Source organism: Corvus cornix, chromosome 6, assembly GCF_000738735.6.
Source record: "Corvus cornix cornix isolate S_Up_H32 chromosome 6, ASM73873v5, whole genome shotgun sequence".
NCBI classification, from domain to species: domain Eukaryota; kingdom Metazoa; phylum Chordata; class Aves; order Passeriformes; family Corvidae; genus Corvus; species Corvus cornix.
In genome coordinates, this window is record NC_046336.1 from 35,192,048 (window position 1) to 35,214,271 (window position 22,224).

At 46.9% G+C, this 22,224-nt stretch overlaps 1 protein-coding gene across 1 annotated transcript; it reads left to right on the plus strand.

The window, feature by feature from the left end:
* Positions 1–5,368: 5,368 nt before the first annotated feature.
* MINPP1 (multiple inositol-polyphosphate phosphatase 1) lies at positions 5,369–22,003 on the plus strand. The gene is made up of 5 exons (XM_039553722.1): positions 5,369–5,948; positions 6,746–6,934; positions 7,771–7,868; positions 8,815–8,948; positions 18,334–22,003. Exons 1-5 carry the CDS (start codon positions 5,408–5,410, stop codon positions 18,731–18,733), a joined length of 1,362 nt encoding a protein of 453 aa, XP_039409656.1. The 5' UTR covers positions 5,369–5,407; the 3' UTR covers positions 18,734–22,003.
* Positions 22,004–22,224: the final 221 nt, after the last annotated feature.

The following is a 22,224-nucleotide window of genomic DNA, read 5'->3' on the forward strand; positions in this document are numbered from 1 at the left end:
TGTGTGCCTTGGCTGAGCTGAGCCACTGCCAGCCTGTTCTCGGCTGTGGGGCTCATCCACTTGAGAACAATGAAGTTGGGGTGTCTGGAGGATGCAGCGTCTTGGGACCTTGCAGGGTTTGCTTTCTGCCCTCATGCTGGAATTCACTTGTTTAGGGAGAATAACTAAAACCAAATGAATTAAGGACATTCAGCTCTGGGCCACCTGGGTCAGTGCAGAGCTTGGTTGGGAGGTGACACCAGTGTGAGGCCAGGGTGTCCCCACAGCAGCACTCCCGTGTGCCTGACTTCCCTGCTGCTTCGGGTCTGTGGGGCTCAAAGGCTGACAGCAACTAACCAGGCCAGGTGCTGCTGCTGCACCCAGATCAGGGCAACTCCCGGGATCAATCCAGGGGATGAGCAGCTGGAGCAGCCCTGGAGAAGGACCTGGGGGTGCTGTGGGCGAGAGCTGGGACCCAGAACCCCCCCGTGCCCTGGGCTGAGCCCCCAGCGTGGGCAGCAGGGGAGGGGGGATTCTGCCCCTGTGCCCCTGTGCTCAGGTGAGACCCACCTGCAGAGCTGCCCCAGCCCTGGGGCCCAGCACAGGGAGGGCCTGGAGCTGCTGGAGAGAGCCCAGAGGAGGCTCCAGGATGAGCAGAGGGATGGAGCAGCTCTGCTGGGAGGAAAGGCTGGGAGAGCCGGGATTGTCCAGCCTGGAGAGGAGAAGCTCTGGGGTGACCTCACTGGGGCCTTGCAGGGCCTGAAGAGAGCCTGAAAGAAAGATGAAGAGAGACTCTTTACAAGGGCTGGAGTGCCAGGACACAGGGAATGGCTTCCCAGTGCCAGAGGGCAGGGCTGGATGGGAGATTGGGCAGGAATTGTTCCCTGGCAGGGTGGGCAGGCCCTGGCACAGGGTGCCCAGAGCAGCTGGGGCTGCCCTTGGATCCCTGGCAGTGTCCAAGGCCAGGCTGGACACTGGGGCTGGGAGCAGCCTGGGACAGTGGAACATGTCCCTGCCCATGGCAGGGGTGGGAACTGGATAATCTTTAAGGTCCCTTCCCACCCAAACCTTTCTGTAATTCTATGATTATTTGCTCTCCTAAAATCATGGCTGCTCATCACGTAATAAGAAATGGCTGCCAGCCAGCCAGAAAAGATCCTTGCTTAGAGATCTGCTCCTTGACAGTGAAGGAATGAGGCTGCATGAGAAGGAAAGCAGAACACAAAATTAGGGGCTGACACCTTTCCTCCCTGGACCATGTAATTAATATCATTGGGTTTTAAAGCATTACAGAGAGAGCTGAAACCAGCCCTCACTTGTACAGATGCAGGCAGTGAGTTCTGTACTATGGGAATCACCCCGATGCTCAGACTGGCAATGGGAGCATTTTCTTCATTCTTGGAAAGACCAGCTAATGGCATACACCCAGCTGGGGACACAGGAAGATTTGTTTTCTCTGCTCTTTTGCTGCTGAAGAAATATACTGCCATTAATTTGGTGGCAATTACAGGCCACCAAAGCACTGAGGAGCAGGGAGGGTTTATAAGGAAAAAGCTGTTTTCAGAAGAGGTTGGTGCATTCGCCTTCTCAGTTGCATTTTGATATAGTTTGGTTTGGAAATTGATGCACCTCTACGGAAAATCCATACGTGAAGCAGAAACAAGGAAATTATTCAGGACAGGACTATTTGATTGCACTGCAAGAGAACAAGTAAGCGCTGCTGAATGGAAATGTGAGTCATGAACAAACCACCCTGAGCATCGCCAGGCCTGACGATGTCAAAAAACAAAAACAATAAAAGAGAACAGAAGAAAAGAACAATCTCATATTGTTGCATCTGGAACAGGCATGTTTGTAAATGGTTTTCACTTCTAATTTAGATATAAAGGACCAGAAAAAAGAACATCACAATACTTGTGGAGGGTGAAAATGGCAATGTAGCTGTTGTGTAAATGCTGTGTCCAGAGTTTTGGGATATGAACTGGAGGTGTTGTGACTCCCCATAGAATGATATATTACTGATAAGGTTTTCCCTGTCATAATAGAAAATATCCAGTGAAACCATTCAAAATACAATCTGAACAATTTCATGGGGTGCAATAGGATGTGATGATTTAATGTGATATGGTAGGAGCAAGGAAGGATCCTGTGTGGGATAACTGTCTGCCCTTGACAGCTCAGAACACAGACATCCCTTTCTGGAATGGAAAACGGGATCACAAACCAGTTTTTAATTAATTACCTTTTACCTTCACATTTACAATCTCTAACAAAAAACTCTTTTGAGTTCTCTTTTTCTCCCTCATGCACAGCAGCACACGTGCATGCTGCTGTAATATGCAAAATCCTTTTCCTACTAAAACCAACTACAGAGGTTCCTCACAGCGAACAATTGTGCAGATGATGGAATGGGTATTTTCCTTGGTATTTTTAAAATACCCTCAATAGGTTTCAAAGCAACACTGCAGGTAGTCTCATGCTGGTTTGCTATAAAAGATATGCTAGAAGTGATTTGTGGTAGATATGTCTAATGTAAACTAAATGAGCCACAGGAAATGGGCCAAGTAGCCCTGGACAGAGTCACTGGGAGACAGCTGAGTCACACTGCCTTGTTCTAACAGAGAGTCCATAACTTTGCCCAGAAGCTTTAAACCACTAACTTATCCCCATATTTTCTTTCCCCTTTCTCTTTCAGCATTACAGGCTTTGCCTACCCTGTTTGAGCCTTAGCACACTCTTGCATTAACACTTTCTTTTGGATATTGAGGAGGTAGGAGACAGGTGAGGTACACACTTTCCAACAGAATTTCAGTAGTGGACTAAATAAATAATGAAAATTTACTTGTTCACTGAAAATTCTCAGCTCCAGAAGCAATAGACTGACTGTGGAGGCAGAGAGTAAAGTCTGACTCTGTATAAAACACAGGTCTCCCCAGGATATGCTGTGGGCCAAAAGCTCAGCCTTCCTGCTGAGACTGGAGATGTTTCTGTTAACCACAAGCCTTGCTTCTCCTACAGATAACTCTGTTTCCTTAGCTACAGTCTGGTATCTATTCAGTAGTGAGGGTTTAACTGAAAATGGGTATAATCAGCATGGGGATGTTTTGCTTACGCTTTTGCCCAAACTGTTTTATAACCCAATGTGTCACCACTGTGCTGCTCAGGCTTTTCCACAGGATGCCTCTTTTTATTCTTTGCTTTCTAAGCCTCTCTAAGCTTTTCTGGATAGGTCATTACAATGCCATCATTCCATGCCATCAGTGCCAGTGGGATGTGATTGAGTGTCTGCAGGGAGGGCTCCGAGCAGGGCCCGGGCTCTGCTCCGGGGCCCAGCAATGGCACCAGAGCACCGGGCAGGGCCTGAGCCCAGCAATTGCCCTGCCCAGGAGGCAGAACTGCTGCCCTGGGCAGTGCCCAGCCCTGAGCACATTGGCCACAGAGGCTCTGGGCTCTCCTCCCTGGGGCTGTTGCAGAGCTGTGTGCACACAGTGCTGTGCCTGTGCTCCGGGATGGCCCTGCTGGAGCAGGGAGGTGCCACCAGGTGCCCTCTGTGCTCCCTGCAGCCTGAGCTGTCCTGGGATTCCTGTGATGATAACCACTACTGGTGGTTCTCTGGACACGGCTCCCAGCTGGATGCATCCTTGGCTGCAAACTTCACGCTCCCACTTGTTTTTTACACAGCTGCTTATTTCTACCTGGCCTTGCTGGTAGAGTGTTAAAAGCAGTTGGACTCTGAGGAGGCTCAGGGTGTCTTTATCACTCCACAAGTCCCTGACAGGAGGGGGCAGCCGGGGGGGTCGGGCTCTGCTGGCAGGGAACAGGGACAGGACAAGGGGAAACAGCCTCAGGCTGGGCCAGGGGAGGCTCAGCTTGGACAGCAGCAGGAATTTCTGCATGGAAAGGGTGCTCAGGCCTTGGCAGGGGCTGCCCAGGGAGCTTTGGAGTGCCCATGCCTGGAGGTGTCCAAGGAAGGGCTGGAGGTGGCACTCAGTGCTCTGGGCTGGGGACAAGGTGGGCATTGGGCACAGCTTGGACTCCATGGGCTGGGAGGGCTTTTCCAGCCTCAGGGACCCTGGGATTCTGTGGTTCAATGATCTATGTGTGTCCCTTCCAACTCAAGAGATTCTATGATTCTACGGAAAAACCCACACACTCCACGCTGCCAACCCCTGCAGTGCCACCTGCAATCCCTTCTCAACATCACTACCTTACTTTGAGTGCAATCCAACTGCTTTTAGCAAAAAAAGAGCCAAAAACAGCTGTGAAAGACCCTTCTTGGCTTTGGTCACCCATGTTAGAGGACAAAGCAAGTTCTGAGGGGAGCTGCGGCTGCCAGTAGTGTTCCTGGTTGGGGATGAATTTCTGCCATGAAGAAGCAACAAGGAAGAGAGTGTACTGACTTTTTACAAATCTAACTAAGACAGAGCTTCTCTAATGATGGAGATACGCACATCATAGCTGACGTTTTCACAGAGCTCTGAGAAACAGAGATAGCTTTAATGTTTACTTCCACATGCCACTTGCCCTGTTCCCAGCACGGCCTAGGTCCAGGATTTTGGTTGAAGTGGTCTTAATATCTAGCTAATATAAATGCTAATTAGATTAATTTGATGAATAAAACATGGTAGGGATTTGTTAGCAAGTTTCTGCTATTGCTTTATGTCAACAGGTAGATTTTCTACAACACAACTCCAAGGGACAGAAGCACATTCTGTTTCCAGTTGAACACGGTGCACTTTTGGTAATAGTAAACCTTAGATTTGATAATACATTGCACAACTGCAGAGAAAAAAAGAAGAGCAATTTTAAATTTTTCAGATCTAGCACATCTTGGACACGGACCACCAAGAAAAAGGTTAGGTTGTCCTGAGCCCATCTGCTTCACGGGGTTTATATACAGAGAAAGACAACGTACCTTGTCTCTGCCTCTCTTTCCCTACTGCAGTCGTTCCAGTTATTCTGCCTATACAGAGGAATTAAACTCCTGTCTGAGTGGGTATTGACTTTTTTGTTTTTACTGAGCTCCGTGAAGCCAGTGAGGCTCCATAGAAGCAAAGCAGATGCAAAAATAGGTCAGACAGCTCATGGCTCCCCTCAGGGCTCCCGCCAGCGCCTCGCCTGGACACGAGTGACTGGAGAGGCCGAGAGGGGTCGGGTGAAGCTGTGATGGAGCGGGTGAAGCCGTGAGGGGACTGGAGAAGCCGAGAGCGGTCGGGTGAAGCTGTGATGGAGCAGGTGAAGCAGTGAGGGGACTAGAAAAACCGTGAGAAGCCGTGCTGAGGCGCTCATAGCCGTGAAGGGGCGGGGGAAGCCGTGAGGGGACGGGCGGGGACGGGCGGAGCCGGGCTGGGGCGGCCCTGGGGCGGTCGAAGCCGTGAAGAGGCGGCCACGCTCCGCCTCTTCCTGCGGTCGCCGCGCAGTGGCAGCCATGGCGCCTTGCGGGGAAAGCGCTCTCCTCGTGCTGCTCCTCGTCCTGCCGCCGGCGAGTGCGGGGCTGAGCGGCTACTTCGGCACCAAGTCCCGCTACGAGGAGGTGAACCCGTACCTGGTGCGCGACCCGCTGTCGCTGGGTCCCGAGGCGGGCGGGTCGCTGCCCGCCTCCTGCGCCCCGCTGCAGCTCCGCGCCGTGCTCCGGCACGGCACCCGCTACCCCACGGCCGGGCAGGTCCGCCGGCTGGGCGAGCTGCACGCCCGGCTGCTCCGCCGGCCCGCGGGGACCGCCGCCTGCCCCACCGCCGCCGCCCTGGCCGCCTGGCCCATGTGGTACGAGGAGAGCCTGGACGGGCGGCTGGCGCCGCAGGGCCGGCGCGACATGGAGCAGCTGGCCCGGCGCATGGCCGCCCGCTTCCCCGCGCTCTTCGCCGCCCGCCGCCGCCTGGCGCTGGCCAGCAGCTCCAAGCACCGCTGTCTGCAGAGCGCGGCCGCCTTCCGCCGCGGGCTCGGGCCCACCCTCGACTTCGGCGGCGACGGTGAGTGCGCGACACCCCCCCCCTTCCCTGGGGGACCCCCCGGCTGTGCCTGAGGGGCTGGGGGAGTCCCAGCTCTCCCAAGACGATGGGGGATTCCCCTGCCCTCCCTGAGGGAGCGCCCAGTGCTCGCTGGGAGGCTGGGGGAGTCCCACAGCCTACCTGAGGGATTCGAGTTCCTTCCCTGCAGGTCCTGCACCCTCCGGGTGGGAGCCTCATGATCTCTCTGAGGGACTGGGAGAGTCTCACGCCTGCCCTGAGAAAGCCCCCTTTGTTTGCTTAGGGGCTGCAGAAGCCCCGTGAGGTGTTCCACACCCTCCCTGAGGGACTGGGGCAGCCCCTGGCCTTCCCCTAAGGGATTCCCGGCTCTCTTAAAGGGGATGGGGGTGCCTGAGGGATTCCTCTGCTCTCAAAGAGGGGCTGGCAGAGTCCCGTGCCCACTCTCAGGGAGCTCTATTCCTCCCTGAGGGCCTGGGAGAGCCTTGATCTCCCCCAGGGGCTGGGGTACTCCTATGCCCTTCGTGAGTGGCTGGGGGAGTCCCATATCCCCATATCCTCCCTGAGGGAGCTCCTGATGCCCCCAGAGGGGCTGGGGGTGCCTGCTGCCCTCCCTGTGGCTGAGAGAAGCCATGAGAGCAGTCCCACATCCCCCATGCCCAGGTTGAGGGGGACCCTGCATCCCTGTGGGAGCACAGCTGTACAGCTGTAGGCAGACTGTCTCTTGGAGGGTGTCGTGGTGGCCACATGCTGGTACCCCTGGGGATGGTGGTGCTCCCCCTGATGCCCACGTTTGCTTTCAGAGGTGGAGGTTGAAGTGAACGACTCCCTGATGCGGTTCTTTGATCACTGCGCCAAGTTTGTGGCCCTGGTGGAGGAGAATGACGCGGCCATGTGCCAGGTGAACGCCTTCAAAGAGGGGCCCGAGATGAAGAAAGTCCTGGAGAAGGTCGCCAGTGCCTTGTGTTTGCCGGTGGAGGAGCTAAATGCAGGTAAGGAATTCCTCTTACAGGTGGCTTCGGCTCCAGGCCTGGCCAAGAACAACTTCCAAGACATGTAGTTATGCAGAGTAGGTAATTTAAAGTGGCTGTGAATTGGAGTTGCAGTCTTTAATTAAGTGCATGGGACTGTAAGTCTGTGTTGGTGTTGCAGTAATGAATGATTGTTGGTTAGTGGTCAGAAGAAAAAGATGTTTGAAAACATCTTTCCTGTAGATGAAATCAGCTTTACCTGGTTTTGGAGGGATTTGAGTGTTTTAATTTTGCTTTCTGGAGCAGGTGTAGCTTTTGTGGAACCTGTTACAGCTCAAGCAAATAAATGACCTCAGGAGAAGCAGTCCTGTGTGTCTGTGTTATAACTCACTTGTCCGGAAGTGCTGGGGTTCCCTCTGTGGTCAAGTGGTGGGGAAACCCCCCCAAAATAAGTGCTGCTGTTGGGATTGCAGCTCACGCTCAGCTGCTGATGTGGAGGGGGAGTTATCCAAGACCTCACACCTTCCCTGTGTTGACTCTTCTGTCCTGTGTGGCTGCACCAGCAGCTGACACCTATAACACATCAGCAGATGGGCAGCATTTAATGTGAAGTGCTCTTGTTTTCCCCTTGTAATGATTAATGTGAAGAGCTTGCAGCCCAAAATCCGGATTTTGTGCAATAATTCTGTTAAACTGCATATTTTTGGTGCTTGGCCTTTGTCCTGCCAATTACCTATTGGATTTCGTTGTTTGCATTGCCAAACAGTAATTGCAGTCCATTTTAGAGGTAAATTGAGAGGAAGTTGCTGCTTGTGTAGCAGTGGTTTATCTCTTGCTTGTTTGTGGATTAATTGCAGATCTTGTTCAAGTGGCTTTTCTCACCTGCTCATACGAGCTGGCTATAAAAAATGTGACCTCCCCATGGTGTTCACTCTTCAGTGAAGAAGATGCCAAGGTACGTGGGACTTGGAGCAGCCTGGTCTGGTGGAAAGTGTCCCTGCCTGTGGCAGGGGGTTTGGAATGAGATGATCTTAAGTGGCCTTCCAACCCAAACCATTCTGTAATGTGTGTTTTTCACATGATAAAACCCACTCCAGGGTACATCAAATGAGGTCTTCTAGGGCCTCTGAGACTCTGTTTTGTTTTGAGGACTATCAGATCTCTAAACCAGATAAATGCCTGTTAATAAAACCCAGTAGAACCCAGATTAATGAGAGGAAATGTTTGTTCATCTTCTTTCAAAATTGTTTGGCGTAACTTTTGATGTTCAGTAAGGCTCCTCCAAGGCTCGTAAGGAAATTTGCAGCCCTGGGAAAAGAGGAGACCTTTGCCTAGGTAGGTGTTTGGCTACAGGGTGGGCAGTTAGGAGTAAGTGGTGTCCTCTCTATAAGAGAATCAGGATCACCATGGGCATCTGCTGAGACCTGCCCTGTTCAGTGTCCTTATAAATAACTCAGCAGAGAGGTGGGAAAAGACTTTGATGCCAGGAATTGTCAGGAAAGGAACAAAGAACAAGGAGAGCACCGTGTGCTCTTGAATAATTCCAAGGCACAGTTCTGTCTGAGATGTGTGCACTTCTCTGGAACGTGAAACCAGACAAGCTCAGCTAAAGATGTGGGATGGATTCTATGGGAAGAATGATGAGCCAAAGACAAAATCAGAAGTGCTAAAAAAGCAGTGGATAATGGTTGTCTTGTGATGTGCAGCATTTCACCTGACCGTGAGCGTAGCCTGATGCTGAATTTGGTGGCTCTTTGGTCTGAGCTGTTGTCTGGTTTTATGCTGAAGTGGTTTTGACTGGAGCCTTGATGCTTGGGGTTGTTTTTGTGTCATTGCTTCAGGCTGTGGGCTTTTTGTTTTCCCTTGGTGCAATAATAAAAACCTGTGAGCTCTGACTTTAGGTGCTGGAATACCTGAATGACCTGAAGCAATACTGGAAGAGAGGATATGGCTATGACATCAACAGTCGCTCCAGCTGCATTTTATTCCAAGATATCTTCCAGCATTTGGACAAAGCAGTGGAAGAGAGCAAAAGGTAAATCAAAAGGTTTCAGTGCTTTGGTACGAGCTTTCTGTGATCAATCCTGAGCTGGATTTCATGTGAATAGGAGTTCAGTACTTAACTTCCAAACCTGGCAACATTAGGAGAGCTGGAGCTTGAATTTTAACGGGGAGAAATACAATTTTTACTGGAGCAGTGTTACTTTAAAGAGTATATTTTGTTACTTTCATTGATGCTTTTGTGCTCAGCTGGAGTATTTCCATCTTTTAACTTGCTAATCCACACAGGCCTTCGGGGGACAGCCAGCCACTGTTTGATAGTGGTGTTCTCTTCCTGCACAGTTTGAGAGGAGACATTGAGTTAAAACAATGAGCTTTTTTTGTTTAAAATGTCATTGTTAAACGGTTTTTGCTTAAATGTTAATTTACAACCTGCGTGCACTTTCCGTATGTAAAGTGAGCAGTTACAAATTCGTAGTTAATAACCAGTCACGTTAATTAATAACTTAGCAGATGAGCATGGAAATTTTATAGAAGTACAGGATATCAAGGATAGGGCCATAAGATTGTATAATGGAATGGAGCGATCCATTTTGTTCCCTTTTAATGTCGTTTCCTCTTCGAGCAGTGACAGCCTTGCAGTCCTTAACATTACATGCACTAGTAGCCAGCTGTGTGTCTCAACTGTGTATAAAATATCCCTGTAAGTTTAATAATAAGTTAAAAAAACCTGAAAGCTGTAATTGGAAGGAGGAGGTACAGGTGGAGGTTTCTGGTTTATTTGGAGCTGAATCAGCAGTTGTCAGAGGCAGAGCTCCCAAAAAACTGTGGTAACTTCGTGTCTTTCAGCATTGGCTGTGGAAGTTCACTTGCAATCCCTGGGGCTCTCGTGTTGTTTTGCCATCACAGAGGGAAGCAGGCAGTGAGTGTAAAGGATCAGGACCCTAAATCTTGCAAAATTCCAAGCTGGATGCAAGCAGTGTTCAGGATGAGCGTCATCCTAAACAGGAACCGGAGAGCTGAGGTAGCAGAGTGCCACAGGAATGTGTTACTCCCTTCCACAACGGAAGGTGGCAGTCGTAAAGCACTGGAGACCTGGGAATAAACTGGGTTGGGTAACCTGGAGAGGATGTGGGAATCTAGCAGGGCCACTGTCTTGGAACAGCTTGTCCCTCTTGGAATCTAGGGAGTGGAGGTGCAGCTAATCCTGTTTCATCTAGGGAGAGAGATTTATCTCTTTCATCTATGGAGAGAGACATCCTGTGGCAGTGTACAAGTACAAATGAAAACAAGAAAACATACAGATAAAAAGATATGCCAGTCTCTTCTTTCTTTGTATGGTGATGGTCAACTTTAAGGCAACAGGTTAAATATTTTTGCAGCATTTTCAGAAAATGACCTTTCGTGATGATGAAATATCTTTCAGTGGAATGTTGTTTCAATTTAATAGTGTTTAGCATTGATTTATAACTGACTGCTTGCTCTAAAAACTCTAAAAAGAGCAAGAAATTTACTTCCAGGGCATTACCTTTGCTCCATGATCTCTTTTCCTTTTGGAAAGCTTAGATCGGGCTATCCAGAATTAGAAAGGGAAGCACTTCTGTTCTGGGAAGAAGCTGAAGGATCTGGATTGTCTGTTCTGCTCCAGACTTGGCAGTGGAGAGCAGTGTTGGCAAAGCTGTGTTTTTGTAGCACACTTTATGCATTTATGTTCAATAGCTTTGTTCTGTTTTCATTCCCAGTTACAGTGAAATTAAAAAGAGAAAACCTGTTTCTTCCATGAGGTGGTTGTTGCCCTTGCAATCTGCCCACTGAACTTAGTTGCCTTATAAAAGCTTGTTTTATTTCTTTGGTGGAAAACCCCTCCTGCTGATTAGTCTATCCTTAAGAATATGATGAAGGTGGTAATAAATACCTCTTGCTAATTAGTCCCACCTTCAACTTGCAGTGCAGAATTTCAGATGTTTTAGGATCTTTCATCATGTGAATTCCAGTATAACTCTGTGGTTTAAACTAGCAATAGTCTCTTCTGGGTAGGTCTTGCTGTACAGCAAGATGGTGTTAAAAGCTGTAAAAGGGATTTTCACTCTGTGATTGCTTTTGGCAACTGCCCCATCCAGAGAGCTGGTGGAAAGGTGGAATTTCTATTCAGGAACTTGGGTCTGATGTAGGATTTGCCAGTAGTTGTACTAATGACCACCTCCTGTTAGCACAATGCATGGGCCCTGTTCTTCTGCAGCCCAGTAGCAATAAAGTATCGATGTCTAATAAAGGTTAATTCTTTAGTAGAAACCAGCCCAGTGGACCTTTCAGGACCACCACATTCCTCTATACCTCTTTTCCAGTCTGGAAGGAAGTGTCATGATCACATTTCTAGGGAGAGGCTGGGGGCTGGGTCTCTTTCTTCCATACATATTTTCTTAGTTACAAAAATATAATGAAATGTATCACAAGAGATGTATATGAAATGAAAGCATTTTCGCTTAGGAGATAAACTTTGGTTAAAAGTTTCACTTGTTCCACATCAAACCCATATGATTTGCTGTGCTGAAATGGCATAGTTGGGCAGTTGTCTTATGTCTTCACAATTATAAAGTGCTTTATGGACTAAGAATTGTGTTTTTTCTGTCTGCCTGCTAGGGATAGAAAATAGCCAGAGAAGCTAGTGGAGAATTACTTTTCACTGCTGATTTTCCCAGCAGTTTAATGAACAGTATTCTGCCCACAGAAACTCAGTGTGTTGATGAGAAATCCAGGCCTTTTGGAACTTAATGCAATATGAAGCTGCTCATCTGATTTTAAAAACCTTTGCAGCTGCACACTTGGGCACACTTTAAGCATGTTCACTAAAGCTGTTTTAGACTCTTCATTTTTTTCCTTCTAGCTTCAAGTATTTAACATTTCCTGCTGGTGAAAGAATATGAAATACCTGTTACTGCTTGTACTGTCCAAATGGGTTGCCATAAGGCTCTGGAAACTGGGAGGGTGCTTTGTGCAGCCATCTCAGTATTTACAGTGTGTATTGATAATACCAGCCTAGCTGCCCATATGCATTGCAGAATATTTGGTGGTGGTTTCCTCTGAGAGGGTAAATGGATCCAAGGTATTAAAAAAAAAAAAAAAAGATTTATTTGAATTTGAATATGGTTCCAGATGAAGTGAAGGTGATCTTCGTGAGTTATACCACAAAGCTGTACAGTAAACAGACTAATTTGGCAGTGACCAATACTGGTTTATTGGTAGCTGTTATTGTTCCACATAATTTGCCTTCCTCTTTGCAGGTCACTTCCCAACACAATTGGTAACCTTTCAGGAGTCATTTACCACTGTGCCCTAATTGCTCCTTCCAAATCTGTGACTCAGTACAAAGGAATATAATGGGTGATCTAAAACCACTCTGCAGTTCAAAACTCTTTTTATTGTATGTACAAAGGGAACTAAGCAAAAAGCTTCTATGCATGCAGTAGCAATGAAATAATTAGATTGAAAATCCCCTTTTGCTCAGGTTCAAAATGTTCAGTCAGTTTGTTTATTAAAACCCCTTCACTGCTGCTGGGGTGACTTTGATTAATAAACAGCCAATGTCTCAGTCAGCAGCTCTGTATCATAGTATATGGTTGGCTTTGATTGCTCCATCTTTCAAAGGTAGGACTTCTGACAAGATTGAAGGGAGCTTCTGGGGAAGCCAGAGGTGTGAAGTTCTCCACAGATCCTTGTGGCACACTCAGCAGCATCTCTGTGTCTGCTTTTCTGAAGTGTGTGTATTTGCTGACTTCTCTCAGAGAGCTGGGCAGCCCAGGGGATCTCCCCAGGGAATGTGGCTGTTCATCTGTCTGCCCAGAACTAGAGATTTAAAGTTTCTTGTGCCTTTCAGACTCCCCAGCATGTCCTTAATCTCACATTAATTAGTTACTACATGCTTGCTCAGGATTGATCTGAAAAAGTATCTCAGCAACTTTTATAGAGTCATACCCTTTTATGTGAGAGTGAAAAACCCAAATGAAACAGTACCTAGGCAAGTAACAGGCAAATGAACTGGTCTGACTGGTGTCCACCTTGGGCAGGAAGGGTTTGACAAGTGGCATGGCCCTCTTGGTTTGGTTTTGGCTCGTTGTGATGGATCAACATTGAGCATCAGCCTGGTGCTCCTGCAAATCTCTGAGGTTTGAAACATTGGGAGAGGTGGGATCAGCCAGGAAAGAGCCTTTGGAAGTGCAGCAGCTCTGCAGTGAAACACAAGGAAGCCTAATTAGCTCTGAGTGATTAAGTGTTGCAGGACTAGATAAGAGCCTTTTAATCAGGCTTTTTAATGAGTTTTGTGTAGTCCAGTCAGCTTTTCAAGTCTGCTTTTGTCATGAGTGAGCTTGTTCCTTGTTGCAACAGAAGAAAAATTTTATCTTGTCAGTATTAGTGGTGGCGTTTTGTTGTGTTGGCGCTGATTCTGGGAATAATTGGCTGTCTTCTCCTCTACTATTCATGGTGAAAATTTTGACATATAAGGACTTAATACTATTTGACAGTTTTTTTTTTTAAAACTTTTTTTATTTTTCTTCCCACTGGTGATAATCCTCTGAGCATCACCACTGTTAAATATTTCTGCTGCCCTGAGTCCTACCACTGCTGCTCACCACTCCCTGATCTCTGCTGCTTCCTGGTATGTTTAGAGTTTGTCCAGCTTTTTTTTTTTTCAATAAATCACAGGGGGAAGTGAGAAGGATGAAGAATTCATCCCATAGTTGAAAACAGGTTTTGGAGTCCTGTGACCTGGCTTTTTTATTAGGGAGGAAAGGCATAGCATGTAGTCTAAGCATGCTTGTTAAACAGGTGTTAAAGCTTACCTTCTTTGCAGTTGTTGGAGGGATTTTTACATGAGGTTTGAAGGTTGGCCAGTTGAGCTTTGCAGCAGGAAATGTTTCTTCTTATCCCATTATTTCCTGGGGTTTGGGTTATTTCTAACTGAAAGACCAATCAGTGCTTAGGAAATAAATTTTGGTTAAAAGAAAGTTCACTTTTTCCATATGGAGAATGAACTGTCAGTAGTCCTGGGAAGAGTAGGAATGATCTGCTCTTGAGGATGGGTGAGCTGATGCAGAAGATTGAGTTAAACCCAAATCTTGAGATGCAGGAGAACTAGAATTTGCCTGGATAATAAATCCCACATCTGTGCTTCTCCACGATGGTGTTTTTTTTCCCCATAGTGAGACTTGGCTTCTGTCTTGTGCTACTGAATTGTTCAATACTTTCTTCATTTTCATCTGTAGGAAGATTTATTTAAAAGGTAAAAAAAAAAAAAAAAATCTGTAAAACCCCAGTGTGGGCAGTTCAGGAGCTGGCACATCTCTCCAAGGAACCCTGCTTGTGCTCTGCCTACTGAGAGCCCCTTCAGCTCATTTGAAAGTGCCCCATGAGATGAATATGAAACCAATCCCTTCCGAACAAGCTCCTCATATTTTATGGCAGAGTTTTATGCACAGTCCCTTCATTTCCCTTCAAAGATGGGAATGAGGTTTACTCAGTGGGCTTTCCCAAGCCATATACTAGTAAATAAAAGGGAGGGGGAAAAGGGGATTGAAATATCATTAGCAATTGCCAGAGTACAATGTTGAGAACTTTGATGCTTCCAACAAGATGCTGAGTCATTGATCAACTGTGAGGCAAATTGAGTGGCAACATCAAGCCTGCCACTTAATATTTTATTAGCTTGTGCTACTGTTTATCAGTGTTTTGTTGCTTGTTCTGGCTTTATCAGAAATGCAGGGGCAGTGGTAACCTTTGCCTGTGTGTATTCTCTGAAGAGCTAATTTGTCATCATTTTCCCCACAATCAAAAATATTGCTGTTGAACCTTGATGGCCATTTTGATTGTCACTGCTGGATGATAGGAAACCACATCTGAGCTGGCGTCCTGACCCTGGAGACTGAACAGGGAGTGCTGGAGCAGTCTGGGAAATCACCAGTATCACCAGGCATGCTATGTTAAAAAGGCTGTGGAGAACTCAGGATTGTGTCGTATCAGGAAACAATTTTAATCCTCATTAAACTAATCCAGTGGGATAGCTCTGAGTGGGAGAGGTTTGTTTTGCCTCCCAAGGCTGTTTGGCCTGTTGGCATGAGGACCTCATGAGACTAAAGCAGGTGAAGGAAAAACTCAATTCAGATTGAGAATGAGTATCTTGTTTAGTCCTTCTTTTGTCACTTCTTCCCTTGTTCTTAAAAACTTGCCTGTGCTGTAATTTGTTTCCTGCTTTGCAAACATATGCCTCACTGGTTTTTTTATGATTTAGTTTTTGCTATATCTTTTGTGATTTCCTTGTTTCAACATTCCTACTTAGCATCAGCTGAAAAGTAAAGCCAAACTTTGCTTAAAGCCAGCATTGATAGCCAGAATGTTAATTTTTTTTTTTTTTGTCTTAGCATTTCTGAGGCCTTTTTGGAGTGGTGGGATGTGAAATCCATTCCCTGTGGAGTCAGTAATGCCTGTGTAGGGTTGTTTTGGAGATTCTAGCAGCATATTTCTGTTTCCAGCTTCCTTCTTACTTAACACAGACCACCATGCAGCTGGGACGGCATGAAAGTACAAATAATTAAATAAGGGAAGAATTTAAAAAGTAGCTCTGGGAGAGAATCAGAATTCCAGGCCAGTCTTGTAGAAATAATGCTCCAGACTAGTACTGCTGAGCACCTTGATACACCTGGGAAGTGTTAGGATGGCCCTTGAAAAGGAAAGCATTCCTCTTGGAGCTCTTGGCAGGGATCAGCAAATACTAAATAAGGTGATCTGGTAGCCACAGTCATGATTTCCAAACATCTTTCTCAACAGGTTTCCTTATCTAAAGAAGTCAAGCAGATGGGGTTAAGGCAGAATGTCCTTACACAGGGGAAAAAAATTGATGAAATTACAAGAAATGGAGGGTAGGGACAACGGATCAATTTTCCCTAGCAGAGATAGAGCTGGAGCAATCTGGCCTGCTCAGAATGTTGTAAATGACGCAGGAAAAGGAGGTGACAAGTTCAGTGGCATTGCAAATGTGGCGGTTTTAATCAAGATAAATAAGATGAAGTGTTTCTACTGGGAAGGTTGTAAAAGGGCCTGGTGAGACTGGGCTGGAAAACTGCAGAGCTGTCAAGTAATCCACGTGAGGGAAAAACGATCTCCTTATCACCTGTTGTATTGAATGTGGGAGGACTCAAACTCAGGAGCTGAGTTACGAGGTTGTTGTAGCTGTCCGGAGATATCTCAAACTTCAGACGTATGGGGCTTGGAGCAGCCTGATCCATGGAAGGTGTCCCTGACATGGCAGGGGGTTGGAATGAGATGATCTTTAAGGTTCCTTCCAATCCAAACCATTCTGTGATTCCATGTTGGATATCAGGAATTAAGCAGAGAGTTCATGGGTATAGCATGGATTTATGATGTAGCTTATGGTTCTTGAGTATTGTGCATTCTAACACTCTGATCTAAAGGGATATAGCTCATGTGAAAAATTGTGGAAGGACTAAGGTAGGATTTCTCAGCTTGGGAAGAACACTGCTGGAAAGCTGTGAGTAGAACAAAGAGGATTAAATGGGACTTGGCATCTACAAATAGAAAAAAATGAAGATCAGTGCACGAAGCTGTGCAAGTCCTTGCCACAGGATGTTGTGTGTGCTGGAAACTCACGTGGATTTAAGGAGGGATTTGGCAAAGGAATGATTCATTACCTAGAAGCCACCTCTGGCCCAGCAGACTTCTGAGCTGCAGATTGCAGGAGATCAAAGGAACGGCCTTCTGTCTCCTTCCATAGATATCTGTGTCTTGCTGCTCTGACAGGAGGGATGTGAATGTGTCTTAAACCTAAAAATACTTCCCTGCAGGTGTGTGTGGACAGGAAGGATACACATCAGCTGCTCAAATGGACAAGAGAGGGAAGGGAAGAGAAAGGGATTCAAGGATCCAAAAGCTTTACGATTTTAAAATGAGTGGAGGGGTCATAAATAGCAAGGGGAGAACATGGGCAGGAACACTGATTTTGGAGGAGCTGGAAGAGTGTGGTGAATGTAAAGCTCTTGGTGCAACAAAGGCATAGGTGGAAAAAAAATACTCTGTCCTCCATAGAGAACCTTTCTGTGGTTTGAGTGCTGCTTCTTTTGAACGGAAAACAGAGGCAGGGTTTGGATATATTTTTCAAGGGATGTTTTGCCTAAGGGGAGAGTCTGAGGAGTGGAGTCAGAAGGGCTCAGGTTCACCAGGAGCACGGTACAAGGTGTGTGTCAGACTCCAAAAACACCATGGCTACGCTGAGCTGGTAGGGCCCATCCTGGCCCAGCACTGAATTCCTGCTGAGCTGATCAAAGTTCCAGTCCACAGGCAAGTCTCCCCGTTAACCATTTTTTCCATTGCTTTGGATTGGAGGGGGGGAAATGCCTCCTTTTGAGACCAATCAAGATGTGTCTCCTGAAAGCTAAACCTGTATTTACCTGTGCTAGATCAAGTGACCTGGGCCACTTGGAAATGGTCCCCAAAAGCCATCATCCTTCTCCGGAGCAAGGGTCAGATTTTCCTTTTGGCTGGTGTTTCTTGGCGCAGCAAGCCAGTTCTTATCTCCCCTTTGGCTGAGCAGTGTGTAACCTTTTGTTACATAAAACCTTTTGTTACATAAACTGTCCTCACTCATGCTACGAGTCAGTGGCTTGATTTACTGACCTGTTACTGAGGGAGCATCATCTCCTTCTGGACTGCTTGGTGTCCTCAGGAATTAGCATTAGCACTATTCCTGCTGGTCACTTGGACTGGTAAACTGGGGAGGGACAACTGTTCTCCTGCATCACTGGATCACTGTCTTCAGACTAAATTTGGTAAATGCTGCTGATGATTTGAAGGAGACTCTCTCACATCCAGTGAGGGGCTTGAGCTCTGTTCCCTGCCCTGGACATGCTCCAGCCCCTCCAGGGTTCTCTGGCCAGGAGGGCCCAGAACTGGACACAGCCCTGAGGTCCCTCAGCAGGGCCAGCACAGGGGACGGGCCCTGCCCTGGGTCTGTGGCCACCCCATGGCTGGCCCAGCCCAGCAGCCATTGGCCTCGTGCCCCCCTGGGCTCCCCCTCGTGCCCCTCTGGCACAGCACCCTCAGGGCCTTTCCTGATGGGCCTTTTCCAGCCCCTCTGCCCCAGCCTGGAGCTGCAGGGCTTGGGATGACCCCAGGGCAGGACCCTGCACTTGGCCTTGCTGAATCTCACTGCATTGGCCTGGGATCGATACCTGGACAAAGTTCAGGAAGCTGCATTTAAAATGTCTGTACCAGACTGAAATTCCCAAAGAGGTTTTACTCGGGAGTAACACAAGTTCAAGGTGTCCTTTGGCCGTGGCCGCTGTGCAGTGTGTTGCTGTTTTGTTTTAAAGCACAGGCTCTTGCTCATCCCTTCACCTTTTTTTCTTTTGTAGCTCCAAACCCATTTCTTCGCCTTTGATTGTCCAAGTTGGGCACGCAGAGACCCTCCAGCCCCTGCTTGCCCTGATGGGTTACTTCAAAGATGATGAGCCTCTCCTGGCCAACAACTACGCCTGGCACACGCAGCGGAAATTCCGCAGCGGCCGCATTGTGCCTTACGCAGCCAACCTGGTGTTCGTGCTCTACCACTGCGACCACGTGAACGCCTCCCAGGAGGAGTACCAGGTGCAGCTGCTGCTCAATGAGAAACTGCTGTCCTTCCATCACTCCAACGAGACCATCTCCACCTACGCGGACCTCAAGGACTACTACAAGGACATCCTGGAAAACTGCCACTTCAAAGAGGAGTGCGAATTGCCCAAAGTCAACATCACTGCTGTGGATGAGCTGTGAGGGAGTGAACAGAGCGGGCCTTCTTCATGTTGGTCTGGGTTCAGTTCCACAGGCATTGGGAACAAGCACTTTGGATGATTTGCTGCTGCTGTGTAGACTTTCTAACCTTGCAAATTTGGGAGGCTGTCTCAGCTCAGTGCACAGGTTCTCTGTTGCATAAGCAGAGCTGCAAAAACAACTGCTGTCACAGGGAAGTTGTAACGAATGCGTGATGCAAGACACAAGTACCTGTGGGTTTATATGTACTAATAAGCTGATTTCATTGGCCAGTGCTGTTATGAATGGGCCATAGATGGATTTAAGACCTGGCGCAGCTTCTATTTTATTGGATCTGAAGGTGGTTGGATTGATTCAGTACTGCTTTGTGCTGCCTGTGTTTCTAGCTGCTGTTTTCCTGTGCCACGCATGAAATACTTCAAACCTTTTTTTTGATCCTTTTCCCAAGCTTCTAGAAGGGAGAGGGTACATAGCTCTTCTCTACAGCTGCACAACTTCTGCCTGGACAGCACCATTTCTATTCTGGGCATTTTAAAGCAGGAGGAGTTCCTGCATGCATCACCTGCTTGAAAAGGGGCAAGGAATTAAAAGTCTTACAGTCATCATCAACCCATCCTGCGTAGCATGTTAGTCTCCAGGGTAAGTACATTATCTTTCAAAAGAAGTAGGAGAAAAAGAGAAAATAGTGAGGGTGTGGAAAGTCACCACTCTTCTTTAAGGTGCTTTGGGACGTGCAGCAGTTGTTCTCTAAGTGCTCTGGGGTGTCCTTTCACTAACACCATCCATTTCTGGTGTTATTTGGGCCGGGGCATTCAGGTTAGTCTGTGCCATGGCTCTGACAGTTTTCCTACCAGCTCTGGCTGGAAAGCACCTCTGATGTCTCCAGCCTCCTGCTTGCAATGGAATTGTTGCTGACTCTAAATCCAGGTTTTTGAACTGTATAAAGATTGGGCTGAGACTTGACTTTTGCTAACTTTAAGGTACCAAACAAGCTGCTCCTTATGTAGGCCTTACACATTTGGTGCGCCACCTTGCTTTTGAAATGCAGCTGGTTTTAAAGAGGTGAATGGCATAGAAGGGCTGGTGATCTTTTAAAGCAACTGCACTTTAAGTAGGTTCCCTTATGCCTGAAAGCTGCAAAGTATTTTAGAGCTCTGCAGTGTGACAGGAAAAGGAAAACTGCAGATAACTGACAAGAAATGTCTGAATTAAGTGAGATTAAAAATTCCTTCATCACCTGCAAGGGAATGGCTGTTTGACCAAGTTGCCCCAAAGCAGATTAGGGTATGGATTTATGGTGCTGGTAGCTCTTGAAGTGTGCACTCTCACCCTCTAATGAGTGTTCAGAGCTCACCCTGTAAAGTGGGGTCAAATTTGCTGTGTTTTCTGGGCAGGAGGGGGAAGGTTGGAATAAGTGATTACCACAGCATAGCCCGCAGCAGTTGAGGGTATAAATGTCTATAGTGCACCTGGTAAGTCCTTTTTGTAGGCTCACCCCCAGAAATAGGAACTTCACTGCTACAAAAACAGGAGAAAGCAAGCCAAACTCCAAGTTGAGGAGTTACACTTAGTGTATGATTTTTTTTAAAAAGAATTTTTCTGGGGACTCAGCCTTTTGTCACTTTTTTTCTTCTTAATATGTCTTGTATAAAAGCACTTCAGGTTTACATACCTGTAAGTTAAGGAGCAACTGATCACCTGCTTTTTGCTGTTGTTCTCTGAGTTAAGGGAATTCCCTACCTGTGGTTGTGGGGCCGTGTTTCATTAGTGCACTCCTTGCTGCAGGGACCAAGAGATCACTGAAGATACCGACTCAAATATTTCCGCACTTGCCTGTGTTAAATCTGCAGCTCTTTCTGAAGCTGGAGAAATGGTTAGGGAGGAGTTCAGTGCTGCAACGACCAGAGGAATATAGGTCAGGATAATTGTCAGCCCCTGCATATGACTACTGCTCAATCACCTTTACATGTCTCCTTTTTCACATGATCCTACCTTCAGACTAAGTCAACTGATGGTGATGATTGTGACAGATCCCAGTTAGGAACTTTATTGCAACATTTGAGTCAGGCTACAGAGAAATGAGCCTTTGTTCAAAGGCAGTCAAGTTTGAAAATAGCAGATACAAGAGTGAGAAAATCCACCTTTGAACAAATATTTTTTTCTGTGAGTCAGTAATGATTCATGAGAAAGGATGAAAGCCTGACTATGGGAGATGAATGGAGGATTCTGTTGTCAGTTCAGCAAGACTGATTTTAAGACATCGTATTTGTTAAAAGATACATCCTTCTTCCTTATGGAGGGACGAATACATTGCACTTGACCGCTTTTTTGATTGTGTGCCAGATGAGGTGCAGGAACCAAAAAATTCCTTGTATTGTGGAGTACCCTTTGTTTGTGTATTAGCAGGTTGATTGTATGGTTAAATTCTGTGGGGGATTCCTCAGAGCCTGTTCCCTCATACCCCCAGTGTAACAGATTTCTCTTCAGTGGCTGTCAGCAATTAACTGGAAAGGAAAATGTGCTGTTGGGGCTCTGATCTGTGTTTAGAGGATGCTCTGACTCACTCCTTTGGCAGAGTTAGAGGCTCAGTGTGGAAACTGCACCATTGTAGCACTACAGAAGTGTTGGGACGTGTAAGTACTCCAGGCACTTACTCTGGTTCTGAGCACTGGGGAGGTGACTTCGCTTTTATCCTTTTATCTAATAAACATAGACATTTGTTTAGATACTTAAAAAAAGGAACCTAAAATGGATCAAAAAACTTCTCCAAAGTTGGGCACTAGCTCAGTATGCAGTGTTTGATCCGGCTGCCACATTCCCACATCCTGCAAAAGTCCTGCAAGACAAATAATGCTTTCTCCTCCTTCCTGTGGCTCTGGAGGCCTCATCTCAGCCATCTGTCAAGGACTCTCTTTGCATCCTTTCTGAAACTGGAAGCTTTCACTGATGGAAAATACCAACAGTGCTCTCAGATGCTGGCCTTCAATACCTGTGAAGTACATTTTAATTTGTTAAATGGTTAATCTTTCTGGCAAGTGAATTTTTTCTGTCTAGTAAGAGCTGCTGCTGTTCTGGTTAGTGTGGAGCTGTCAAATGCAGATTTGTAATGATCCTGGTACTAACTGGATGAATTTGGAGAACTTGTGGATTTTTAGTGCTGTGAAATAAAACTGCACACTTTGTTCATCTCTGTTTTCTGAGCAGCAATAAGGACATGGTCTTTGGTATCATGGTTGTGTTTTGCTTCAAAATACACTTGGGAGGTTGCTGTTACTTGTGTTGGTGTCTGATTATTTTAAGGCATCAGATTTCTCAGTGGGTAATAGAAAATGCCTTAATTAGGTTTTTACTCTCACATTTTGAGGGGACTAAAGGTTTGCTCTTGTTTCCAGGAACCCTGCTATAAAAAGCAGCAACAATTTTCTGACAAGGTTTTTGTAGATGCAGAGGGGGTGTGGTGGTGGGGATGGTGTCTTCGATTAAGGGCTGTTTTT